Raw genomic sequence first — 21,336 nt, 5'->3', positions numbered from 1 at the left:
CCCAATTGTGAAGCATATTTCCATGAATGCATCATTTGCTGTGATTGTTTTGTTTAACTTGTAGCGTGAGCTGTTGGGTCTCAAAACATGTTTTTGTATATGATGAGCTTAGGGTTTCAATGCTTACGATGAGAAATACCTTCTTCAACAACATGTGCTTCTTGAAGAAGTTATTGTATGACTTGACACAGTCATATATAAAATAACTTTTTTAACAAGATAGAGTTTATTTATATAATAATTTGCTATCAAGAATCAAGTTTAAAATCAATCAAATAAAAAACATGAATACTTACTAGAAATTTATTTGATTGTTAATTATAAAGCTCGTGATGATTAGTTGAGGTGCGTGTAAATTGACCCGAACACCCCTAAATAAAATTAAAAATAAAAACATGAACACTCATTCGGTTAATAGTTATGAATAACATTTATGCTTGGAGATGATATATTTTATGAGTGATTGATAGTTATGTATGTCATTGGAAGCTTTGATATGGTTTATTTATATAATTATTGTCTTTTTGATGACATGTTGATCAAAATATATATATATATTATATATATATATATATATATATATATATATATATAATATATATATGAAATCGACAATTTTATTTAAAAGTTAATTGAGTGATAGTTTAAGATAAGAAATTTGAATGTCGAACATGAAATGATAATGTTTGACACGTGTCCAACCAATTCTACAACTCAAATCAGAAGGAAGGATTGATTTTAATAATTAACTAGATACATTACCCGCGCTACGCTGCGGGGCATTATTTTTCAACGTGCATTAATATAAATTAAAGTGGTGTTTTATTGGGGGGGAATAAAAGCAAGCATAAAATGAAACTTCATTATATATCATTTGACCAACAAAACCCAAAATTGTCATTTGGGATGCGAGAAAGAAATCCTACAACTCCTTTAAGATTTGAGAAGTCGGCACGCAAAAGATTGATAGAAGAAAAACAGCTTTTGCAACAGTCCATCCAAAAAACCCAAAACTCTGAAACCTCCATGGTGTGTAAAAAAAAATACAGATTGTTCTGCAACAGAGAAAGTTAAAATCACAACAAAAGTGTTTGTTAAGAAAACGGTGTATTGTTACACACGACATTGCCAAAACATTGGAAAGGTTGGATGATCAATGATCCTGCACCAAAGAAATCATCAGCATTTTTTCATTTACACAAACAATTTGAACACAAAGAAGCAAACTTTAATACAGTGAAATATAGCAAGAGAATAGTAAATTGAGAGGATAAGCATCCAAATCAAGTGTATGTCAATGGAGAAAAAAACATAACCAACACTCCCTAGTAAGCCATAAGGAAAGGTAAAAGGCGAGGGAAAAAAGGTAGAAGGCGTGGGAAAAAAAAGGTAGGATACAATGGTTGAAACTCAGCTGTTAAATTTCCTTTTCACAGTAAAACTTATCGTATGAAAAGATAACCAAACATGCATGAAAAGGTTGTTCCATCTTCTCCATCACATGAAGGATTTAAGTATAGCAGGCATAGTAAAAAAAAAACACAAAAAAACCTTATGACAGTCCAGAATCCAACAAAACAACCAACATCCCAAGGCATGAGCATGAATAGATGAAAAAAAGATGGAAAGCATGCATAAATGGTAAGGAAAACAGATGTTGCAGATGTGGCAGCATTCCAAAAGTCTCAAGCATGCGTAAAGTCATCCTAGCATAACACAGAATGTTTCATAATTATTGTAACTAAAATACACAATGAAAAAAATAACAATGCACAAAAGGATAGGGAGGTTGCCATCTATAAAAATCCAGAAAAGAATTGAAGCAACTTAAAGATAGCCACACTGAAAAAATAGCTATCCATAAAAGGATAGGGAGGTCGCCATCTACAAAAATCCAGAAAAGAATTGAAGCAACTTAAAGATAGTAAGATCAATCTAAAAAAGGGGCTGTAATAGAAAGCAGGGAAAAATAGAAAAACCAAATTAATAGACAGAGAGAATGGATGGGAAGTTTAGAAATAACATCGCAAGTAAAGTATGAACATCAAAAAAGGAAAAAAAAATGAAGAATCACAAATGTTAAAATAAAAAACTAAGAAAATAACCAAAGGAAACAAAAGATTAAGGTGGGAAACAAATTCCTTGAATATACCTTGATGAAAGGTAGTGAAAGCGGCCAAAAAGACCTTTGCATGTCCCTTAACTGAGCTGTGGATTGTTAAAACATGGAAAAAGGGCACAAAAAAATATGCAAAGCCATAAAGCTGCAATATAGTATAGGTTATAGATATGTTGAAATGAGGAAACAATATATGCTAAAATGAGAGAAAAGAAACAACCCAAAGAATGAAAAGGGAGCCTACAAACCTGCTGCTAGTAGAGAATAATGAAATTGCAATTTGAAGAAATAGCTTCATAAAAGAAAAGGGTTATTGGCTAAAAGCAGACTACCTAATAGAGTCCAAAAAAAAAAGAATCAAAGAGCGACGCATAAATGAATATCATTAGCAAAGAAGAAAACCCAACAGCTTGACAAAACCATCATGAAATCAAATAAATTTTGAACCAAAAAGACACAGTAGAAAAGCTTCTTAAAAAAACAGAAAAAGAAGGGGAAAACAAAGCAAAGGATTTCAATTCAACATAGCAGAAAAATCCTTAAAGACATATAAGTAAACAAAAGACAAATAAAGCAGGCAAAGAGAACAACAACAAAATTCCTTCAACAATTTGGCTTGTATACTCATTAAAAAAATAATAAAGGTGCTTTTAAGTTGTATAGCTATAGAAATACAATCTAATAAGTTAGACTTGTAGGAATTCTAGCATTGCTCCTCAATTGTACCATGCAATGCTAAAGTCTCCATTCTGACACGGGCAATTAACTCCCATTCAATAAGCTTGACCAATCACTTATTCCTATATGATGATAGGATTTAAAAAATTTTTTTTTTTTATCAATACACTTACGCTATAATTTTAGCTTGAAAATGAAAGCGAAAATTGTAGTTAGATAACAAAACGTTGAACCAGGAGTAACATATGAATAACATCTGGCTAAAAAATTTGAAATCATGATGTAAGATGCTTATTTGCAAGAATGGAAAAGAAGAGATAGTGAGCGATTTAGGGTTTCAAACAAAAATATCACCTCGATTTAGGGTTTGAAACAAAAAATATCACCTTTTATCCCAAATTTGCTCCATTAAGAATACATAAGTTAAAAGCTCAAATCAAGACCCAAGCAACACTGCCATCCATTAATAGAGTCATTCGTGCAGCATCATGCTAGAAGGTGACCAGTGATTTCATCTGATCAGCCCAAGAATGTATCATGTAAAAGGAAAGGGCAAAAATAAGAAATATATGAATGAAATGAAGAAGAACTAACTTCAATGACTATACATTTAAATAAATTTGATACCAGCAAATGCTAACTGGCCAAAGAAAAGAAGTCCAAGATCATTACACTTGAGGAAAGATAAAGCTACACTTGTTAAAAACTCATAATACAATTAATAACTACTTGCTCAATCACATGTATATGCTAAAGAAATTGAGAAAATATTATAACTTTCTCCAATGCAGCCTTCTTAACAACTAAAACAGTCTTATTGAAGTAGTACTCTCGAATCATATTTGAGTATCTTTGTCAATAGACCAATCACTCTCTCAACTGGTCTCTTGTAAAGCTTCCAGCTTCTATATAATATCGTGAGATAAGTCTGGGCCATCATAATTTGACACAGCAAAAACAAAAACTTGATTTTGTAATTTTGCAATTGTAAGTACATCACAAACCCCTTTAAAATCCCCCTTAAAGGGATTTCTATATAACCATTTTCATAATCAAAAACACAATGCAATAATCCATTATATAGTGCAACAGTTCTAAATATGTCTATAAAATCAAGACAGATTATCCAGTTAAATATTAAAATAAAAAGGTTCATAATTTTTTACAGGCAAGAAATAAAAAAAGAAGGATTTTTACATACCATAAGAGATATTAATTCCTTCTTCAACCTACCAAAAAACCCAACAATCAAACTAAACCCATTAAGATCATTACACTGCAAAAAAAAAAAAAAAAACCATTAAGAAATAATATATAATCAAGACCGATGACCCAATTAAACATTAAAATCAAAAAAAATTTTAATTTCTGACATGCAAGAAATTGAAAAGGAAGGGTTTTTACATACAGTAAAGGATATTAATTACTTCTTCAACCTGAACAAAAAAAATCAAAACAAACCCATTAATAAGATTATTTAATTGCAAAAAAAAAAAAAAAACCAAGAAACAACATGTAGAAACTTTATATTAATTCAAAGAGACCCATAATAAGAAAATCAAAATTAACAAACTATTTTTTTTCAAGATTTCTCATGAACCAAACAAAAAATTCAATAGGTCTAATGGATGGAGTTTTGGGGCCCTGCAACAACCATGCTAGACCTTGCAACACTCAACAATTTGAAAATAAATAGAGGCCCTAAACCCCTGCAACACCCGCGCTAGATCCTGAAATACCCAATAATATTAAAAAAATTGGAGGCCTTAAATCCTGCAACACTCAATAATCTAAAAAAAAACAAAGCCTAACCAAGAATCCAAGCCAAAACCCATCTACCCTCACCAGCTTGGCTTATGCAGACACTTTTCCTCATGAGAAGAACCATCGTTGCACAAAGATGTTGAAGCCACTCACAGAGCCACCAAAACCCCCACAACCGAGCTACACCAACAAAGAAACCCTCACCCCGCGCCAACAAAGGAACACGTAAGCAGATCACCAGGCAGCCTCACATCGCGCTAGAAGACCACCAAGAAGCAGAACAAAACATTGATGGTTCTGGGTAGGGAGATAGAATGGCTGCACGGTGGTGTTTGCAAGGTGGATCTGGAACTGTGAACGTGTTCTTTGGCTTGTTTGTGAGGCGTTCGCTGGTGCGTTTGTGCCAGAAAAAAAAAGAAGATGGGAAAGATGTAACTTGTCAAAAAAAGACAGGAAGATATATGGCAGGGAGGCTGCCACGTACCCAACAAAATAAATGAAAAAATAGCGAAAGAAAACTGGCCAAAACTTATAGCGAGAATGAATTTTAAACGTAAACAGTGCAATCCACAGTGATTTTAGACACAATCTACAGTGATTCACTGAGTAGTTTTAGTTTTTTTTTAATACAATGAGCCTGTTGCTTTCCTTTCCCTTTTCTTTTTTTTCAAAACTACCCGGTCCATAGCCCAAGGCATAATAATAATTCAGGAGGAAAAATTCCATTAAACCTATTCATTAATTTATCAATTCAGAGTGATCAATCATTTAGAATTATAAAAAAATATATTTTTTTAAAATGTATTAAAATAATATTTTTATTTTATTTTTAAAAATTTATTTTTAATATTAACACATTAAAACAATTTAAAAATACTTAAAAATAATTTGAAACAAATAAATAAATTTAAAATCTTTAAAAAAATGTTCTTGAACCATTTATAAATTATGAAAAGCATCAAAACCGAGTTTAACCTCGTAAATAAATAGACATGGAAACTTATAGATATTCGAACTTCTTCTTTAATTATAAATAAATAACTAAATTCCATCAGATTTTTTTAATTTTTTTTTTTAATGGTGACCTAGTCTGAAACCATATCAGCTCACACACATGAAGCATCATCTTTGATATTACGCGTATGTTATGGCTCCCTTACAAGTAAGGATGCGAATTCCTATAATTATAAATTAATGTATGTTGTCAACTCTTAAATTCCTTGTTTTACATGGCTAGCACATTTCTGTTATAAAATATATTTAGTAGCATCACAGATCTTGTTTTTTAAAATAATTTTTATTTATAAATATATTTTTAACATCAATCAATTAATATAATTTAAAAATACTAAAAAAATAATAATTTAAAACAAAAATTTTAAAGAGCGCCATTAGAATGAAATGTAAAAAAAATACCGTACAGTTGGAGGACCTTAGCATACATGCAAGTGGGCTGTGAAGTCAATGTCAATAATATTGCCAACCAAACTGATTAAATAAAATCCACGTCTTTAAGCACGTATTCAATCCCAAATTGGTATATATTATTCAATCCCATTTTATAATGATAATCATATCCATTCAGAAATTAAAAGAAAAATAACCACCTTACCACTTGTACATAAAGTCAAAATCTCTAGTTTACATCTCATTAGTTATTAAACTATATATAAAAATTGACTTCATCAAAGTTATTGAGTCTTAAATCATAAGTTAATCTAGATTAATACTAAAAAATAAATTATATTCAAGGTTTTAATATCTCATATAAAAAAGTATTAAAAATAATACATTGTTAAAGAACCAATTCAACCTAAAAGCTTAAGCTATTAGGTGAGGTTCCAGGATATGATTTATATTATTCTCTAACACACCTCCTCAAGTGAAAGCCCTTTGAGCTTGAAACTTGCACAGGCTCATATTACCTTGTGCTTAATTTTTATCAAATAAATGGGGATAGTGAGATTCTAGGATATGATTTATATTATTCTCTAACATACATATGGATATATATTTTGCATATAGTATAATATAATTATCATGCATTAAAAAATTAACAAAAATAATATCTATGTAAATGTAGACTATAAAAAAAAATGTGAGATATAAAATGTAATATAGTCATTGCATTAAAAAAATAAAACATAAAATATGGTGTTACTATTTTATATCGAAAAGCTAAAAGGTAATCCATGTGTGTGAATAAATATCCCACGTCAATATTTTTAGAGTTGATTAAACAAATATATAAAAAAAATTAAGATCTCATCTCGATTATACCGGTTCACCTGAATTTCAAATTAACCCGACAGATCCCTAGATTGAACTGAACTAATTGCATCTTTATTTATGGTTTTTTTATTTGGAACCCTATCAAGATTCTGAGGCAACCCATCGAACCTAATCGGTTTCATAACCATGTTCCATATATTCAGTAACAAAGGGCAAAGCCTCTTTCCTTGTGTGCTATCCTATCCATCTCAGTGTTAATCATGACTAGCTGCCATGTATTAGAGTTTTTGTTTCTTTTTATTTTCGTTTTTCCTCTTTCTGTATTTACCCGCTTCATCTAATTTCCAACTATTTCAAACTTCAAAAACTCTAGTTAGCATTGATTGTGGAGCGTCCGAGTCTTACACTGACGAAAATTCGATAACTTGGAGGGGAGATGATGACATCTTCCACAACAGCTTCTCTGAAGTGCTGCAATCTAGCAATACAGTATCACATGTAATGAGCAGTCTTAGGGTGTTCACCTCTCGGAAAAAGAATTTTTACTTTATCAGAGTCGACAAGGGTCCACTTCTTGTTCGTGCCAGCTTCTACTATGGAAATTACGACAGAACACTATCCCCTCCATCTTTTGATCTGCTTATTGATGGCAACCACCGGACCAAAGTCATTACCTCACTCGATCAACTTGTATGTTACGAGGTAGTCTATGTTGTCGAAAGTGACGCGACTAGCATCTGCCTTGCCCAAACACAACCTGACCAGTTTCCATTTATATCCGCACTTGAGGTTAGGAGCTTGGATCCTAAAATGTAAAGCTATGTTGATCCGAAATATGCACTGTTTGAAAGGTCCAGGTTTGCTTATGGTGCGAGTGCAACTGTAAGGTACATAATGATCGATACTTTGGCCATCGTTGTTCTTGTGTTCTTTCCTTTCAGAGTCACATTTTATCACGTAGTTCTTACAACTTGTGGATAATTATCAGGTGTCCGGATGATGTTTATGATCGCATTTGGGTTCCATATCCGATGAAGTTGATGTACCAGAAGATCCTCCGAAAGCCGTCTTGCAGAATGCCATTACAACCTCAAGCTTGTCTCAAAGTTTAACTTATATCCCTGATTTTGCAGATAAAAAAGCTGCAATCTACATGAACTTGTATTTCTCTGAAGTCACCAATCTCGATACCACCCAGAAGAGATCGTTTATGATTTACATCGATAACAACCCTAAATCAGAGCCCGTTATCCCACCTTATGGAAAAGTGACAGAAATGTTAATTAACTATACAGCTTCTTCAAACACCTCGTTTTCGTTGGTTTCCACCCTTGATTCTACACTTCCTCCGCTTATCAATGCCATGGAAGTCTTTTCTGTTAGCGATCCTCTAGTAGTTGGAACCAACAGCAAAGATGGTATGCATTAATCTTTTTGACCCATTAACATAGCTGGTTTGTGTGGATACAATTAATTAATATTGGATTTATTTCTGAATATGCTGACAGATAACTTTTCATGTCTTTCAGTGGGAGGTTTAGTTGATCTCCAAACGCAATTTAGTGTATTACAAGGGCGGTATGGTGATCCATGTCTCCCTTCTCCATATACATGGGACTGGATTAGCTGTAGCAATGACGTTATACCTCACGTAACAGCATTGTAAATCATCTACTTTCCTTCCATCATCAGAAAGAATTTCAAAGTATACATTTTTTTTTTCTTTACTACGTTATACCTCACGCAGCAATGACGTCTTTCAGGGACCTTAGTAGCTTTGGTCTTTCAGGGCAACTTCCGGATTTTAGTTCCATGGATTCCCTTGTGGCAATGTGGTTGATATATCAATCATTAAGTAAACTGCTTATGAGTTGAACCATTTTCTGATATCTTCGTGTTCTCACACAATGCTAGCATTTTTTTCCAATTGAATTTCAGCGATTTGCACAATAATAGTTTAAGCGGACCTATTCCAGATTTCCTTGGAGCCTTTCCTTACCTCGAAGAACTGTAAGATTCTACCAGATGATCCCTTGTTAGTTGTTAAAAAATTAATGCTCTTGTAAGGATTCCTGGCATGGTTTCTGATAAGAGTGATTTGTAGGCAGAAATCGTGTGGTGCAAACATGAAACAAGATTTGCATTTTCGAAAAATAACACAATAATCTTTCCTTTCCTTTTTCTTCAATCTAGGAATTGGCAGATAATTCCTTAAGTGGACCAATACCTCCATCAATATCAAGTAATAAGATGTTGAAATAAGTGTGAGTACCTATGCAAGAACAGTACTTTAATTTTATCGAAATCTCTCATTAATTAGTTCTCAAGGTGTAGTTTCTAATTTGATGATTAATTCAAATGTTCTGATGTATCCTGGAACATTTTCAGGGTATCAGGAAATCCAGGCTTGTGTGTCTCCAGCAAGTCCTGTAAGCCAACAAGCACAGATGGCTCTAAGAGTTCACCAACTCCCTCAAGCAGCAGCGAAAAGAGTAACAAGCTTCCAATAATACTTGGAACCACAATTCCAAGCAGCATGATTTCGTCGGCTATAGTGGCATTTATATTGCACCACAGGAGAAAAAAAGCAGCCATAGCTGCAATCACCGCAGGTTAGCAATCAGAAAACTATTTAAATTACAAATGATAAACGACATTTCAATTTCAATTCAAACTTCATGTTTCACTTTTAACATTTTCTTTTTCGGTTCGTCAAGGACAAGCTGCTGGCTCGAATATTGATGATGGTTGCCTCATTTGCTGCTAAAGAAACGGTCTTTGGGTCTGAAACGATCAAGTCAATATCAGCTCCAACAAGTTAGGAAGTCAGTTGCAAATAAAGCTGTTGTTGAACAGCTCTTCTTTTGTGTTAATCAAGTCATAGCCATCAGTTACCAAAATTCTAGTATAAATGAGTGCTTCTGTCAATAAAACATTAATACTGATTTGCAGTCTCATTACAACCCTTTATATTTGCTGGTTTTCTTTGTTTTTGGGTGTTTCTATTCTATCAAAATACAACAAATTGGTATCAGATTGGTATCAGAGTTATATTAATCTTGAGGGACCAGCTTGGATGAAGAAAGTAACCTTTGAGGAACTCTTTTCCATCAAAAATACAATCACTTAAACCTCCTATCATTTTTTTCAATGTCATCATATATTTATTTTCTTGCATCACCACTAACGTTTACCGGTGAAAACTATCTTATGTGAGCTATAAAAATAATTAACATACTTACAAATTTGTGATTTTTAGGATGCATTAGAACAAGATCCATGACTACTGCTTTCAAAGCATGACTTGACACCATCAAAATGCTACTTGTTGTTGTAGCATAAAAAGGTTGAAACTATTTCAGCTTGATGTGAAGTCCACACTTTTAAATGACTATTTACAAGAGGATATTTTTGTAGAATAACCTAAAGGATTTGTTGTTAAAGGAGAAGAAGACAAGATTTACCTATTGAAGAAGGCCTTATATGACTTAAAACAGGCTATATGGGCTTGATATAGCAAGATTGATAAGCATTTTTCTCAATCTTGACTTTTAAAAAAATTTGAGTGAAACAACTTTATAACATCAGAAGCGCTAACATTAATTTAATTGTGATTTCACTTTATGTTTATGATCTATTTGTTACAGGAAACAATCCAAAAATGGTAAACCAATTCAAAGCAGAAATGAAGAAGGTTTTTGAAATGACAAACCTAGGTGAAATGATCTATTTTCTTGGCATGGAAGTGAAACAAAACCAGCACGGGATCTTCATTGGTCAACAAAAGTATGCAGAAAAGATTCTAAGGAAATTTAATATGAAAAGATGCAAATCTATGAGCACGCCATTGAATCAAAAGAAGAAGTTTTGTAAGGAAAATGGGGTTAAAAAATTAAAAGGAGTCTATAGAAGTGTTACTGGATATTTGATGTATCTTACAGCAACAAGACTAGATATCATGAATATCCCGTAGGTGATTTTCTCAATCAAGCTATTGCTTTAATTTGAATTTTCTCTTGATGTTTTAAAAAACAAGAAATTATTGCACAATCAATTTGTACCTTATTTACTTTGCAAACTGATTTTCAACTGGGTAGGAGGTCCAAATCTTCGATGCGATGAACTTTACAAGTTGCGCTGTCTATTTTGAGTTATTCAGGGAAAACATCAATTTAGATCTTGACCTTTCAATTGAGTTTCAAAACAATAAATTAATCTTTTCAGTGATTGAATTGTTAAAAGAAATTGATAAATATTAAATTTAATATTAAATATACGAAGATGTTTGAGTGATAAAAATAATAATAATTATTCTATATAAATTAAAAAATAAATCTATATGTTCTCCAATAATATTATTTTTCAATAAATCCTTAAACAATATAAAATGAAATATGTGAAGGGTTTTGATAACCTTGTATTATCTAACAGAAACAGGTCCTTAGGCAGCAATAGAGCAAGAATCGATCGAAATGTATGGAAATTAAGAATTTTGTCTCTATCTGAACAGCTGTTTCTGAAGCCATATTAAGGTTAATGTTGAGTAGTAGTGCTATATTATTGAAATATAATTAGCTTACAAACCAACATCTAAAGAATGAATACAAATAATAAAGGGAATAAACAATCCTTGGATAACATCTTTATGAAAATTAAAACATGATCATCCCAAAGATGCCTCCAATGGCCGCAATCAACCCATAGTATGTAGAAGCAATGTTGCCTGCTGCACCGGATGGGGAGGTGTCAGTTGGGCCGGGAAAAGGTGATGATGCTGGAGATGACAGTTGAGGCAACACAGTTATGAAAAGTTTCTGGTTCCCAGATTCACAGTGTCCGGGCACACTGCAAATGTACCATTTCTTCCCTGGAGTTGAGAGTGTAACCACATCATTTCCGGTAGTCAAGGGCACAATATCATCAGCTGCCTTGCAGTCTTCGAATCCAGTTCCATTAACGCTCAACACATTGTGTGCTCCTGGCGTGTACTTGAAAACTGCAGCAAGAAATCAAATTGTCAAGAAAAAAAAAAATGTTGAATGCAGTGGTAGTAAAAGATGAATGCAGTTTGTTTAAAGAGAGATGAGCTACGTACCTAGTGTGTCTCCGACGTGAAATGCTTTTCCCTGAGCCCAAGTTTCATAATTAAAGCCTAGGGTCCATCCTGTCTTGTCACCAACCATATGTTCTGTTGCCAAGATTGGAGGAACAAAGACTGCAACAATGGCGATGATCATGAATATCCTACAAGACGCCATTACAGCTTTTTTTCTAGTTAAGCAATCTTCTCCCTCCTTTCTTCTTTGATTGACGTTGGTGGGATGCTTTTGTGATGCGATTTGATTGTTGCAAAGTGTTCAAATATTGCAGCCCTTTTATAGACTGGGAAAAAATAGCGGGGTCTAAGTTTTGTGGCGAGCCCCTGGCCCGGCAAGGGCGGCGATTAAGGCGAGGACGGCAATGGCACGATGCAGTTCTTGAATTAGGAGGTTGGCAACAAGGACTCCCTTTTTTTTAATTGATGAATCCATCTTTCACGGTGAGTTACTTTGCTAGAGGCCATTCAGATTTTGTTTGCTACGCGAGACTTGTTCAACAAAAGAGACCGCCATCATGCACTTCTTCCCTGCGACATGTGGATACGAAGTTTTATGATATTTATAGTTGCAAGATGGCGGGGAATTGATATTACACTAAAATTAAAGTAGAGGGTGTTTTATAAAGATAAAATTAATTTTATAGTTTTGATTTAATTTCATATTATTTTTAGCCTCTTATCCTACATAAACATAATAAGTTATTTACAGAAAACTAAATCATGCAAGTCTTTCTGTGTTTACAACTCATGTAGAATAATTTTTTTAAAAAATTTATCTTGTTATTTTAGTTTTTTCATCCTAGCTTCGCACCTGAATTATCCTTAATAAATAATGCCTTACTATAATATGCTATGTCTTCTTGGAAATTCTAAAGGCATGTGATTTATGGTTGCCATGCTTTCCACTACCAGCCTGGTGCTTTCGTTTCTAGGTAGCGAGCTTGAGGATCTTAATTTAATTTTATTTTATTTTTCTAATATTTCCTTTTATATCTCATTATTTTTTGGAAATCTTTGGAATTAGTAAAATTTATTGAAGTCCATTGTTATAGAAATGTGGATTGCTGAATTTTATTAAAATAAAACAATTCATGTAAAAACTACATGCATTTTCTTTCATTAACACGTACATTTATGAATATTGAATCTCATTTAAAATTAAAAAATCAGAGTTGAAAAAAATATGAACACGTACTCAAATGTAATTATTTATCTATATAAAGCTTAATTTACCCTCCAGTGTTGCCTTCGGTGATTATTCGCTCCTTGTATTTGAATCAATGTAATCGATCAAAGTTATTAACCACAATTTGATTCGTAATTAGTTTTAAAATTTAGGTATGGATTGAGTAGATTAATTCAAGTTGATTCAAATTCACTTAAATCAATTTAAAATAACATCATTTAAAAAAAATTAAAATAATTTTTTTATAATCTAGGTTTTGACCGAGTCAACCAAGTTATCGATATTCGACATTGCAATGACATTAAAAAAGTAAATATATATTTGACATCTTGTTTTTTAAAAGAAAAGATCTAGTCTTATAAAAAAAGTTGTCACTTAGTATTATGATCATTAAAAAAACCTTAATTAGTTAACGGAGATTATATGATATGAGACAGATTATGATAAAAAAGAAAATATCAACACCCCTAAAGCATTATGCCTGAGATAACTTGTATTATTGGTCTATATATAATATCCATGACTCTATCATTAATAAATCTTAGACTAAAGATAATACTTCAAATATTGATACTGTGAGTATTTCAAAAAAAAAATCTAATATTCATGGCTTTAATATTAATGAATATTGAGCTGAAAATAATACTCATAATTCTAACATTGATTGGTATTACTCGAAAAATACTAGTAATTTTTTTTATTTTGGTATTAGTAAGTATGGTACTAAAAATAATATTTTCAATCACATAAAATGAAATTCTCACGAATACACATGTAATAATTGCCTAAAGACTTAAATAAAATCACAACTATTGTCATTATGCCTATCCACGCGTTGCTCTTTCTTTTAAATGCAGTGTTAATCACGATAATAGAAGAAGAAAAGAAAACCAGTATCATCATAGTTGTTAAACATGTCTTAGCTAGGTTAACTTGAAAATTTTGAGATCCAAAAACTTGACTTGATCGAGCAGTGTTTTTTATTGAAATAAGTAAGATATTTACACGAAAAAATCCAATTAACTAGATTGCTGACAGGAAGGAGCCAAGGCTTATCTAGAATTGGGATTGGATCACACAGAGCAAGCTCAACCTCATGGACTTGGGCGATGAGCTTCTCTCTACTTTGCGATCGGTTGTTTATGGTGATCGTCTTGCTCGACAGATTCAAAGCCTAGGTCTCTTTCCAGTACCAGTATCAACCACTGTTATAAACACCACCACAATCTTTAGATTTATTAACAAAATTTTCATTTAATATTTAATTTAATTTTTAGATTTCATCCGTAATATTTAATTTAATAAAAAAAAAATTTAAAAACCGTTAAATATCACCGACGACTTTTTAATCCATCAATAATTTTGTCTGTAATATTTAATTTAAAGTTTTAATTTAATCAAAGTTTTTTAGAAAACCGACGACTTTTCAATTCATCAATGATTTTATCTGTAAAGAACAATAATTAATAATACAATTGAAAAATAAACGGTTCTAGAGCTCTCTGAAAACTACCGATGAAATTTTTTGTTAATGATTCTTTTTATAATTGACATGATAAACATTCTTGACATTTTATCAACAATTTTATTCTTTTATTCTTTTATTCTTTCTGATTCTTCTTTTCTTCACATATAAACAAATAAAGTGATGTGTTCATGCATCAATTTCTAAAGGGAACTTGAGAGGGTGGGCTTATTGGAGGCATGAGATATTCTCAAATCTTGTGTGTTTCCGCCACCGTCGTCTGATAGCTGTCATTTATTACACCGGAATAGTACCAGGCAATAAAAAAATATAGATTCGTATTGCAATAATATCATTTCTAAATATAATATGAAAGAACATTTCTGTTCTTTTCTTTAGCTTTTGTTTTCAAGCTTCAAGTTGCCTTTTGTCACTTTCTTCGAGTGGAGGCTCTTGCAAAAGCTACGAAACCATACCTGTTGATTTCCTGGGCTTTATATTCTCATCGCATTTGAGAGAGACAGAGCATTGCTTGCTTCCTTGAGTGTGTTCTTTCTGGATTTCTGGCTCTTTTTAATGCTCTCTTCATTTTGATTTTCTTTCGTTCGTCTCTGCCAGAACCAGCCAAACTCCCTCCCCCATTTTCTTCATATAGACGTAGACAACTACTTTTGGATTCTTCATTTTCTTCTACTGCCTTAAAGCAACCCTTTTCTGCCTCAAATACTATCGGTTTCTTGATCATTTTGGCCTGATGGGGCGTGCTGGGATCTTAACAAATTCCACAATGGTTTGTGCTCCATTGATGGCTCGATCTGTTGAGCAAATGGTGGTTGACATGCAGAGTGCAGAGGCACAGGGTGCTGACGCTGTGGAGGTCAGGCTGGACTGCATCGACAGCTTCCAGCCTAGCCAAGACCTGGAAACTATCATCAGAAACAAGCCATTGCCCGTCATCATTGTGTACAGGTTCTATTCTATTTGGTGCTTGAATACCATTTCTTTCTCTCTCTTTTTTTTTTTTTTTTTTGTAGTTTTTGAATTATCATTAATTACAAAGAGATTGAAAATGACAGAGAAAGGATGGAGAAGGCTTGGAATGGAACATGCCTCTCTCTTCCTTTATTAGATTTTCCTTCTTCTTCTTTTTAACTGGTAGCCTTTTTCTAGTTAGGGAGTTAATCTAGCTATCGATGGTAATTTATTAGTTCTTCTTGTTTCAGGAATTTTGTATTTAATCATTCTATTTTTAAATTCATCTTTAACTTATTTTTTTCCCGTACGTCCATTTCATGTTATTTCTCAATTTGTTTTATTTTTTATTAAAAAAATAGTAAAATGAAGTAGATAATATGGAAATATTGATGAGCAAAAGAGTGTGTTTTTTTGAAACAAAATACTACTAATTTACGTATGGTTTAGAAGTTTTTATACTATAGGGAATAATTAATTTGTTTTTAATAAACTATGGTGGATATGATATAATTAAATCTTTCGTTATTAAATGAGGCTTGACTCAATTGTTTGTCCTCTCTTAGACGTGGGTTGGGTGTTAAAAAATCAATCCAAAACTAATCTAATTTGACTTCCTTGATATAACAGATTTAAATATTATCAGTTTAAAATTTAGTTTAATATTTTATTTTTCTTAAAAAAAATCTATTGATTTAATTAATCCATGTAATTTAAATTAACCTGTTTAATTCATAATTTTATCCTTTAATTATATGTTTGTTTAATTATTATAATCAAAAGTTTAAAAACTTTACATGACTTTGAGAATATGTTTGTAAGTGTGGTAGTTTATATTTTTTATTGTTTTTTTTAATATTAAATTAATTTTTTTTAATAATTTTAATATACTGAAAAATAAAAAAATTATTTTAATAAAAGTTTTAAAAAAATACTTTTTAAAAAATCAAATGAGTTGCCTTCTCAGATTTACGAAGCATATGGGTGTGTTCCATTGTGGGACCAAAAGCCACACCCAAAGGTGGGACCGATATGCTTGATTTTGTGTCTGGTGGGTTTGTCGCAATAGGCTGCGTTTGAAACGCGGAAACTGTGTTTTCAGTAAATTTATATTTTTTATATAAAAAAATTAATTTTTTTTTTTATGTTTTAAATTGTTTGAATAAAAAACATGATTTGACTCTTTCACTTTCTTTTCCCTTTGTCTTGTCTTTATGGAAAAAAAACAGTTAAAATGTTAGAGCACAAAACAGAGAAAAGAGATTTGAGTTGTGTTGGCCCCAAGCTAAACTTTCGTATCAGTACATTAGATTCATCACTGATAAAAATTGTCGAGGTCCAAGTGAAGGTTTCATGGACTAGATGTTCCTGTTAACAAAAAATAAAATAAAAATACTTCTGTTGCATAGAGGAAGGATCATATTTTTTGCAGTGGATGAGGAGGTGTGTGGTTGTAATCATATTTGCAAACTAGAATTTGAAGAAAACAAATTAATAAAGATGTAGAATTCTTTAATAACATAATTTATGTTTTAGAACTTCCAGCATGTCAAGCACTTCAAACACTAACAAGACAGTGAACTTAGAAGGCATGTGTGCATGTTATTAGGAGCAGGCATTGAGCACAAAACCTTCAATCACTTTCATGTTAATTATAGCATTATTGTACCAGGCCAAGGTGGGAAGGTGGTCAGTATGAAGGGGATGAGCACACAAGGTTGGAAGCACTTCGTTTAGCACATGAACTGGGAGCTGATTATATTGATGTTGAGCTCAAGGTAGATTATGAAGTTCTTTTGAGGATTGAAGTAGGTAGAAAATCGTCAAAACTTGTGAAGTTTTATCAGAAAAGTTGAAATGTTTGAATTTAGTGATCATGTTGATTGTTTCTGCCTGTAACTTGCACAGGGAGCAATGTGACAGAAGTTGATGATCGATTATATCACCGTTCGATATGAACAATTAACATTTTGCTATTCTCTCTCAGGTTGCATCTGATCTGGTACGGGAAGTGAAAAGCAAGCATCAGACTGGTGGCAAAGTCATTGTATCATCTTATTTGAGTGGCGCAACCCCTTCAAAAGAAGATCTCCGCCATCTTGCTGCGAGCATGCAAGCTACCAAAGCAGATATCATTAAAGTTGTTTCTAATGCAAATGATATTACAGAATTGGAAAGGATTTTTCATTTGCTTTCACATAGTGAGGTATGATACATCATGGTGAAACTTTATGCCTTTAAGGTGTATAGAAATGGAAAGATGTTTAGACTGTATGAAATTAAAGAATCTAGATGGGGCATGCATCACTCAATAGTTTATGAATAAAAGGAAAACATGCATCACTCATAAAATGAAGTTCCTTACTACAGAAGTAGATTGGAAATCAGAAATGAAAGTGAAAGTCTTCGAAACTTATGATTTTTTAGTTATATTCCAATTTCAACTGCAATTTGAAGATGTTTTCGTTGTCAGACAAAAACTATCAGATACAGTGATGGCCATGACTTTAGTTTCAAGATAAGATTCTTTGTATCAGACTTTCTGGCATGATACAATCAGGACTTTCTGTAAAGTGCAGGTGCCAGCGGTTGCATACTCATTAGGAGAAAGAGGCCTCATAAGCCAGTTATTGTGTCCCAAATTCGGTGGTGCTTTCGTCTATGGAGCCATGGAAGGAAATTCGATTCCTGGTTTGCCTACTTTAGACAGCCTTAGAGAAGCCTACAAGGTTGAGAACATCAATTCAGATACTAAAGTTTTCGGTCTTGTCTCAAAACCAGTTAGCCACAGCAAAGGTCCTATACTGCATAATCCTGCCTTCAGGCATGCCAACTTTAATGGGATTTATGTGCCAATGTTTGTTGATGATCTCAAGGAATTCTTTGAAGTCTACACAAGCCTTGACTTTGCTGGCTATAGGTATGTCATGTGCAGTTTTATAGTCAATTTTGAAGTTATGTAAGCATCCATATTTTCTAATATAAAATTTCGCTTCATTTGTAATCACTTGCGAAAAAACTTATTTTTCTCTCAGTTTAATGTCCAATTTGCATAAAATTGGAAGGGTTATGACAAGCATCGTGAAATGTCGTCTGCTTGTATGCTACATTCTGTTGTTTCGTATGTGAAAGCTCTTAACAGACCAGAGTACTTTCAGTTCTGGAAATCACATAATAATTGTTCTCTTGTCAATCGTCCTTCCTAATGCAATTTCTTCTTTTGATCATTTTTGAACTGTAGTGTTGGGTTTCCATACAAAGAAGCTGTCGTGCAGTTCTGTGACGAGGTCCATCCACTGGCTAAGGTGATTTTAGCTTCCATTTTACATCTTCGCAGAAACTTGATGTTCACTGGCTGTCTTAGAAATATATCCTCTTGCTGATAGCAATGATCTTATTGTAATTTTTCTTCGCTTGTCGTTACAATCCTTGACTATAGACCTGATATATTGCAACGAAACTGTCAAATAACCATCTCAATTCAATAGCTTAAATTATTAGGTAAGGTGTTAAAATATGATTTATATTATTTTCTAACACATCCCCTCAAGTAAAAGTCATTTGGGCTTGAAACTTACATAGACCGACATTACCTTGTGCTTAATTTTTATTAAATAAATAAGGATGATGAGATTCGAACCCGTAATCACTTGGTCATCAAGGCTCTGATACCATGTCATATAACCATCTCAACCCAATAGCTTAAACTATTAGGTGAGGTTCTAAGATATGATTTATATTATTCTCTATCAGTAACCAACATGCTGTCTCTGTCAGTCTATAGGTGCTGTTAATACCATCATAAGGAAGCCTGGTGATGGGAAGCTGATAGGTTATAACACAGACTGTGAGGGTTCAATAGCTTCAATCGAGGATGCTTTGAAAGGTACTGACACCATCTCCTCAACTCTGTGTCTCTAGAATTCTGTACGTGTTTTGAAAGTGACTGTAAATACTTATTTATAGATTATCAAGTAGAGTTAGTGATGCATAGACATTGTTCATGTGGTATTACAGATCAAAGATACATCAATGGCGAATCTTTAAATTCTCCATTGGCTGGGAAACAGTTTGTGGTTGTTGGTGCTGGAGGCGCAGGAAGGGCAATTGCGGTTGGTGCTAAAAGTAGAGGAGCCAGTGTGATTATTTTCGACATTGATCTTGGTAAAAACACTATTTTCTTTCCTTTGCCTTAAAGCAGCATTCTGATTAGTTACTTGTGAACTAGAAAGATAAGAATTATAGAGCATCTAAAACCATCTTATCTCTTTCTCGTGTTTTTCCAAAAAGAGAGGGCAAAGTCTCTTGCTCAGGTTGTTTCCGGTGAAGCTCACCATTTTGATAGTCTAGCACATTTCCAGCCTGAGAAGGGAGCAATCCTTGCCAATGCAACACCAATAGGAATGCATCCAAGTACAGACCGGATCCCGGTGGCCGAGGTTCGCTCTAAAAAGAAACAGAATTTCATTTCGGTTCTCTTTATTAAAACCTTCTTTGTTTGTTGAAGGCAACCCTGGGGAACTACCAACTGGTGTTCGATGCTGTTTATACACCAAGAAAAACCAGACTATTAGAAGATGCTGATGCTGCTGGAGCCATTACAGTGAGCGGAGTTGAGATGTTCCTCAAACAGGCCATTGGACAGTTCAACCTCTTCACCGGCAGAGAAGGTATCTCATTTATTTCTTCCTCCCATCTCTTTCATTTCTTCCTTGTATCTCCTTCATATTCCTTCCAGAGGCCTACTGGCTCCTCCATTGAAGCCGGATAATAGTTCCTAGAAAAGGAAATTTACACCTTATAAACCATCCAACTACTCTGATGCAAACTTGGATTTAAATGTCAAATTCCAAATTGCAATAACTGTTCTATCAGCCAAATTCCTGCAATCCTAATTTGCTGAAGCTTTGAATGTCCACCATAGATATAAAGCCCATCGCAAAGTCAGTCTTCCTCAAAGTTGCTTCAAAACAGACCTAATGAAATCTTGTTTAATGCATTAAGGTGAACATGGTTTCTGTAGTTTCATCCATGATTGAAATAATCTCATTTTTTTGTCTCTGCTTGCAGCGCCGAAAGAGTTCATGCGGGAGATTGTTTTAGCCAAATTCTGATTTATTGCATCATGCGAAGTATGCTGCGATGCGTGATAAAAATAAACTGTTATCTAATTTCAAATATTAACTCGTAAATCAAAGTTGATGGATTGCTGAGACCAGTTTTGTCATCAATATATCCAGTGTTAGTGATGACTACTGCTCTATAATAAAGCTATGACTTATGAAAGCAGATTATTGACGTAATTCTTCTCTTATTGTTGAACTACAAATATGGGATGTTGCGCAAACAAGATTTGAAAAACGTTTTTGTAAAACTTGGAATCAAGTGATCTAGGAAATTAAATCTCATGAAACTTGCAACAGCAGTATGAGCTCAGTTAGTGTGGGGTGCAAGGTGGTGTAGCTGCAGTGCAGCCAGAGAGGTTGGCTCCAGCCTTTCTTGAATCTTGAAGATCTGCAGTGTATGCCCTAGTAAGCCCATGAAATCAATCAAGAACATAACCCTAAAGAATTGGATTGGTTTTGAGCACATGAAAACGATCACTGGCAGGGAAACCAGTGTGCCTGATTATCCAGTGCCCTGTAAAAACGACAGTAGCCCCTTGGACCTCGCACACATCAGAGCTGGAATTACACCTCTTGAATTGATAAATAATTGAAAACGTTTGTTAAATACACTCCCCTATATCTGGAACCAATTCTATGCTATCATTGAATTCAATAATAGTATTAAATTTGAATTTAATTATAAATAAATAAATA

The 21,336-nt window shown here is 33.2% G+C and overlaps 3 protein-coding genes and 1 long non-coding RNA gene across 11 annotated transcripts; 2 read left to right on the top strand and 2 right to left on the bottom strand.

The window, feature by feature from the left end:
• Window positions 1-848: 848 nt before the first annotated feature.
• On the bottom strand, window positions 849-5,053 carry LOC118053227 (uncharacterized). 8 transcript variants are annotated; one of them, XR_012167649.1, is made up of 6 exons: window positions 4,643-5,053; window positions 4,206-4,233; window positions 3,999-4,073; window positions 3,184-3,312; window positions 2,153-2,451; window positions 849-1,162 (listed from the first exon to the last, which is right to left on the bottom strand). It is a non-coding gene; the product is annotated as an uncharacterized lncRNA (long non-coding RNA). The 8 variants fall into 8 exon arrangements; XR_012167650.1 differs by lacking the exon at window positions 2,153-2,451 and having other exon boundaries at window positions 1,072-1,162; window positions 4,643-5,043; XR_012167652.1 differs by lacking the exons at window positions 2,153-2,451; window positions 3,184-3,312 and having other exon boundaries at window positions 849-1,055; window positions 4,643-5,036.
• Window positions 5,054-7,294: 2,241 nt separating this feature from the next.
• On the top strand, window positions 7,295-10,801 carry LOC118053315 (probable LRR receptor-like serine/threonine-protein kinase At1g05700). Its single transcript, XM_035064540.1, has 10 exons — window positions 7,295-7,605; window positions 7,651-7,680; window positions 7,782-7,891; window positions 7,927-8,211; window positions 8,323-8,455; window positions 8,557-8,628; window positions 8,732-8,803; window positions 9,182-9,405; window positions 10,441-10,579; window positions 10,735-10,801. Exons 1-10 carry the CDS (start codon window positions 7,295-7,297, stop codon window positions 10,799-10,801), a joined length of 1,443 nt encoding a protein of 480 aa, XP_034920431.1.
• A 644-nt stretch (window positions 10,802-11,445) lies between these two features.
• LOC118053316 (blue copper protein 1a) lies at window positions 11,446-12,051 on the bottom strand. The gene is made up of 2 exons (XM_035064541.2): window positions 11,889-12,051; window positions 11,446-11,789 (listed from the first exon to the last, which is right to left on the bottom strand). Exons 1-2 carry the CDS (start codon window positions 12,049-12,051, stop codon window positions 11,446-11,448), a joined length of 507 nt encoding a protein of 168 aa, XP_034920432.1.
• A 2,907-nt stretch (window positions 12,052-14,958) lies between these two features.
• LOC118053225 (bifunctional 3-dehydroquinate dehydratase/shikimate dehydrogenase, chloroplastic) lies at window positions 14,959-20,800 on the top strand. Its single transcript, XM_035064415.2, has 10 exons — window positions 14,959-15,511; window positions 17,187-17,292; window positions 17,502-17,720; window positions 18,094-18,434; window positions 18,756-18,819; window positions 19,292-19,400; window positions 19,532-19,678; window positions 19,805-19,953; window positions 20,022-20,184; window positions 20,585-20,800. The coding sequence occupies exons 1-10, from the start codon at window positions 15,297-15,299 to the stop codon at window positions 20,626-20,628; spliced, it is 1,557 nt and encodes a 518-aa protein (XP_034920306.1). The 5' UTR covers window positions 14,959-15,296; the 3' UTR covers window positions 20,629-20,800.
• The last annotated feature ends 536 nt before the right edge of the window (window positions 20,801-21,336 follow it).

This window comes from Populus alba, chromosome 13 (genome assembly GCF_005239225.2).
Source record: "Populus alba chromosome 13, ASM523922v2, whole genome shotgun sequence".
Taxonomy (NCBI): domain Eukaryota; kingdom Viridiplantae; phylum Streptophyta; class Magnoliopsida; order Malpighiales; family Salicaceae; genus Populus; species Populus alba.
The sequence above is the reverse complement of the archived record's forward strand: the minus strand, read 5'-3'. Positions and strand labels throughout refer to the sequence as shown.

What these genes read in the sequence shown, in the direction of transcription:
- LOC118053315 (XM_035064540.1), top strand. Translation starts at nt 7,295, where the DNA reads ATGAGCAGTCTTAGGGTGTTCACCTCTCGGAAAAAGAATTTTTACTTT. An exon ending in TTTCCTTACCTCGAAGAACT is followed by an intron (nt 8,804 to 9,181) that starts GTAAGATTCTAC and finishes GAACATTTTCAG; the next exon opens with GGTATCAGGAAATCCAGGCT. An exon ending in ATCTTCATTGGTCAACAAAA is followed by an intron (nt 10,580 to 10,734) that starts GTATGCAGAAAA and finishes TGTATCTTACAG; the next exon opens with CAACAAGACTAGATATCATG.
- LOC118053316 (XM_035064541.2), bottom strand. Translation starts at nt 12,051, where the DNA reads ATGGCGTCTTGTAGGATATTCATGATCATCGCCATTGTTGCAGTCTTT. An exon ending in TCACGTCGGAGACACACTAG is followed by an intron (nt 11,790 to 11,888) that starts GTACGTAGCTCA and finishes TTCTTGCTGCAG; the next exon opens with TTTTCAAGTACACGCCAGGA.
- LOC118053225 (XM_035064415.2), top strand. Translation starts at nt 15,297, where the DNA reads ATGGGGCGTGCTGGGATCTTAACAAATTCCACAATGGTTTGTGCTCCA. An exon ending in CTTGACTTTGCTGGCTATAG is followed by an intron (nt 18,435 to 18,755) that starts GTATGTCATGTG and finishes TTTGAACTGTAG; the next exon opens with TGTTGGGTTTCCATACAAAG. An exon ending in AATCGAGGATGCTTTGAAAG is followed by an intron (nt 19,401 to 19,531) that starts GTACTGACACCA and finishes GTGGTATTACAG; the next exon opens with ATCAAAGATACATCAATGGC.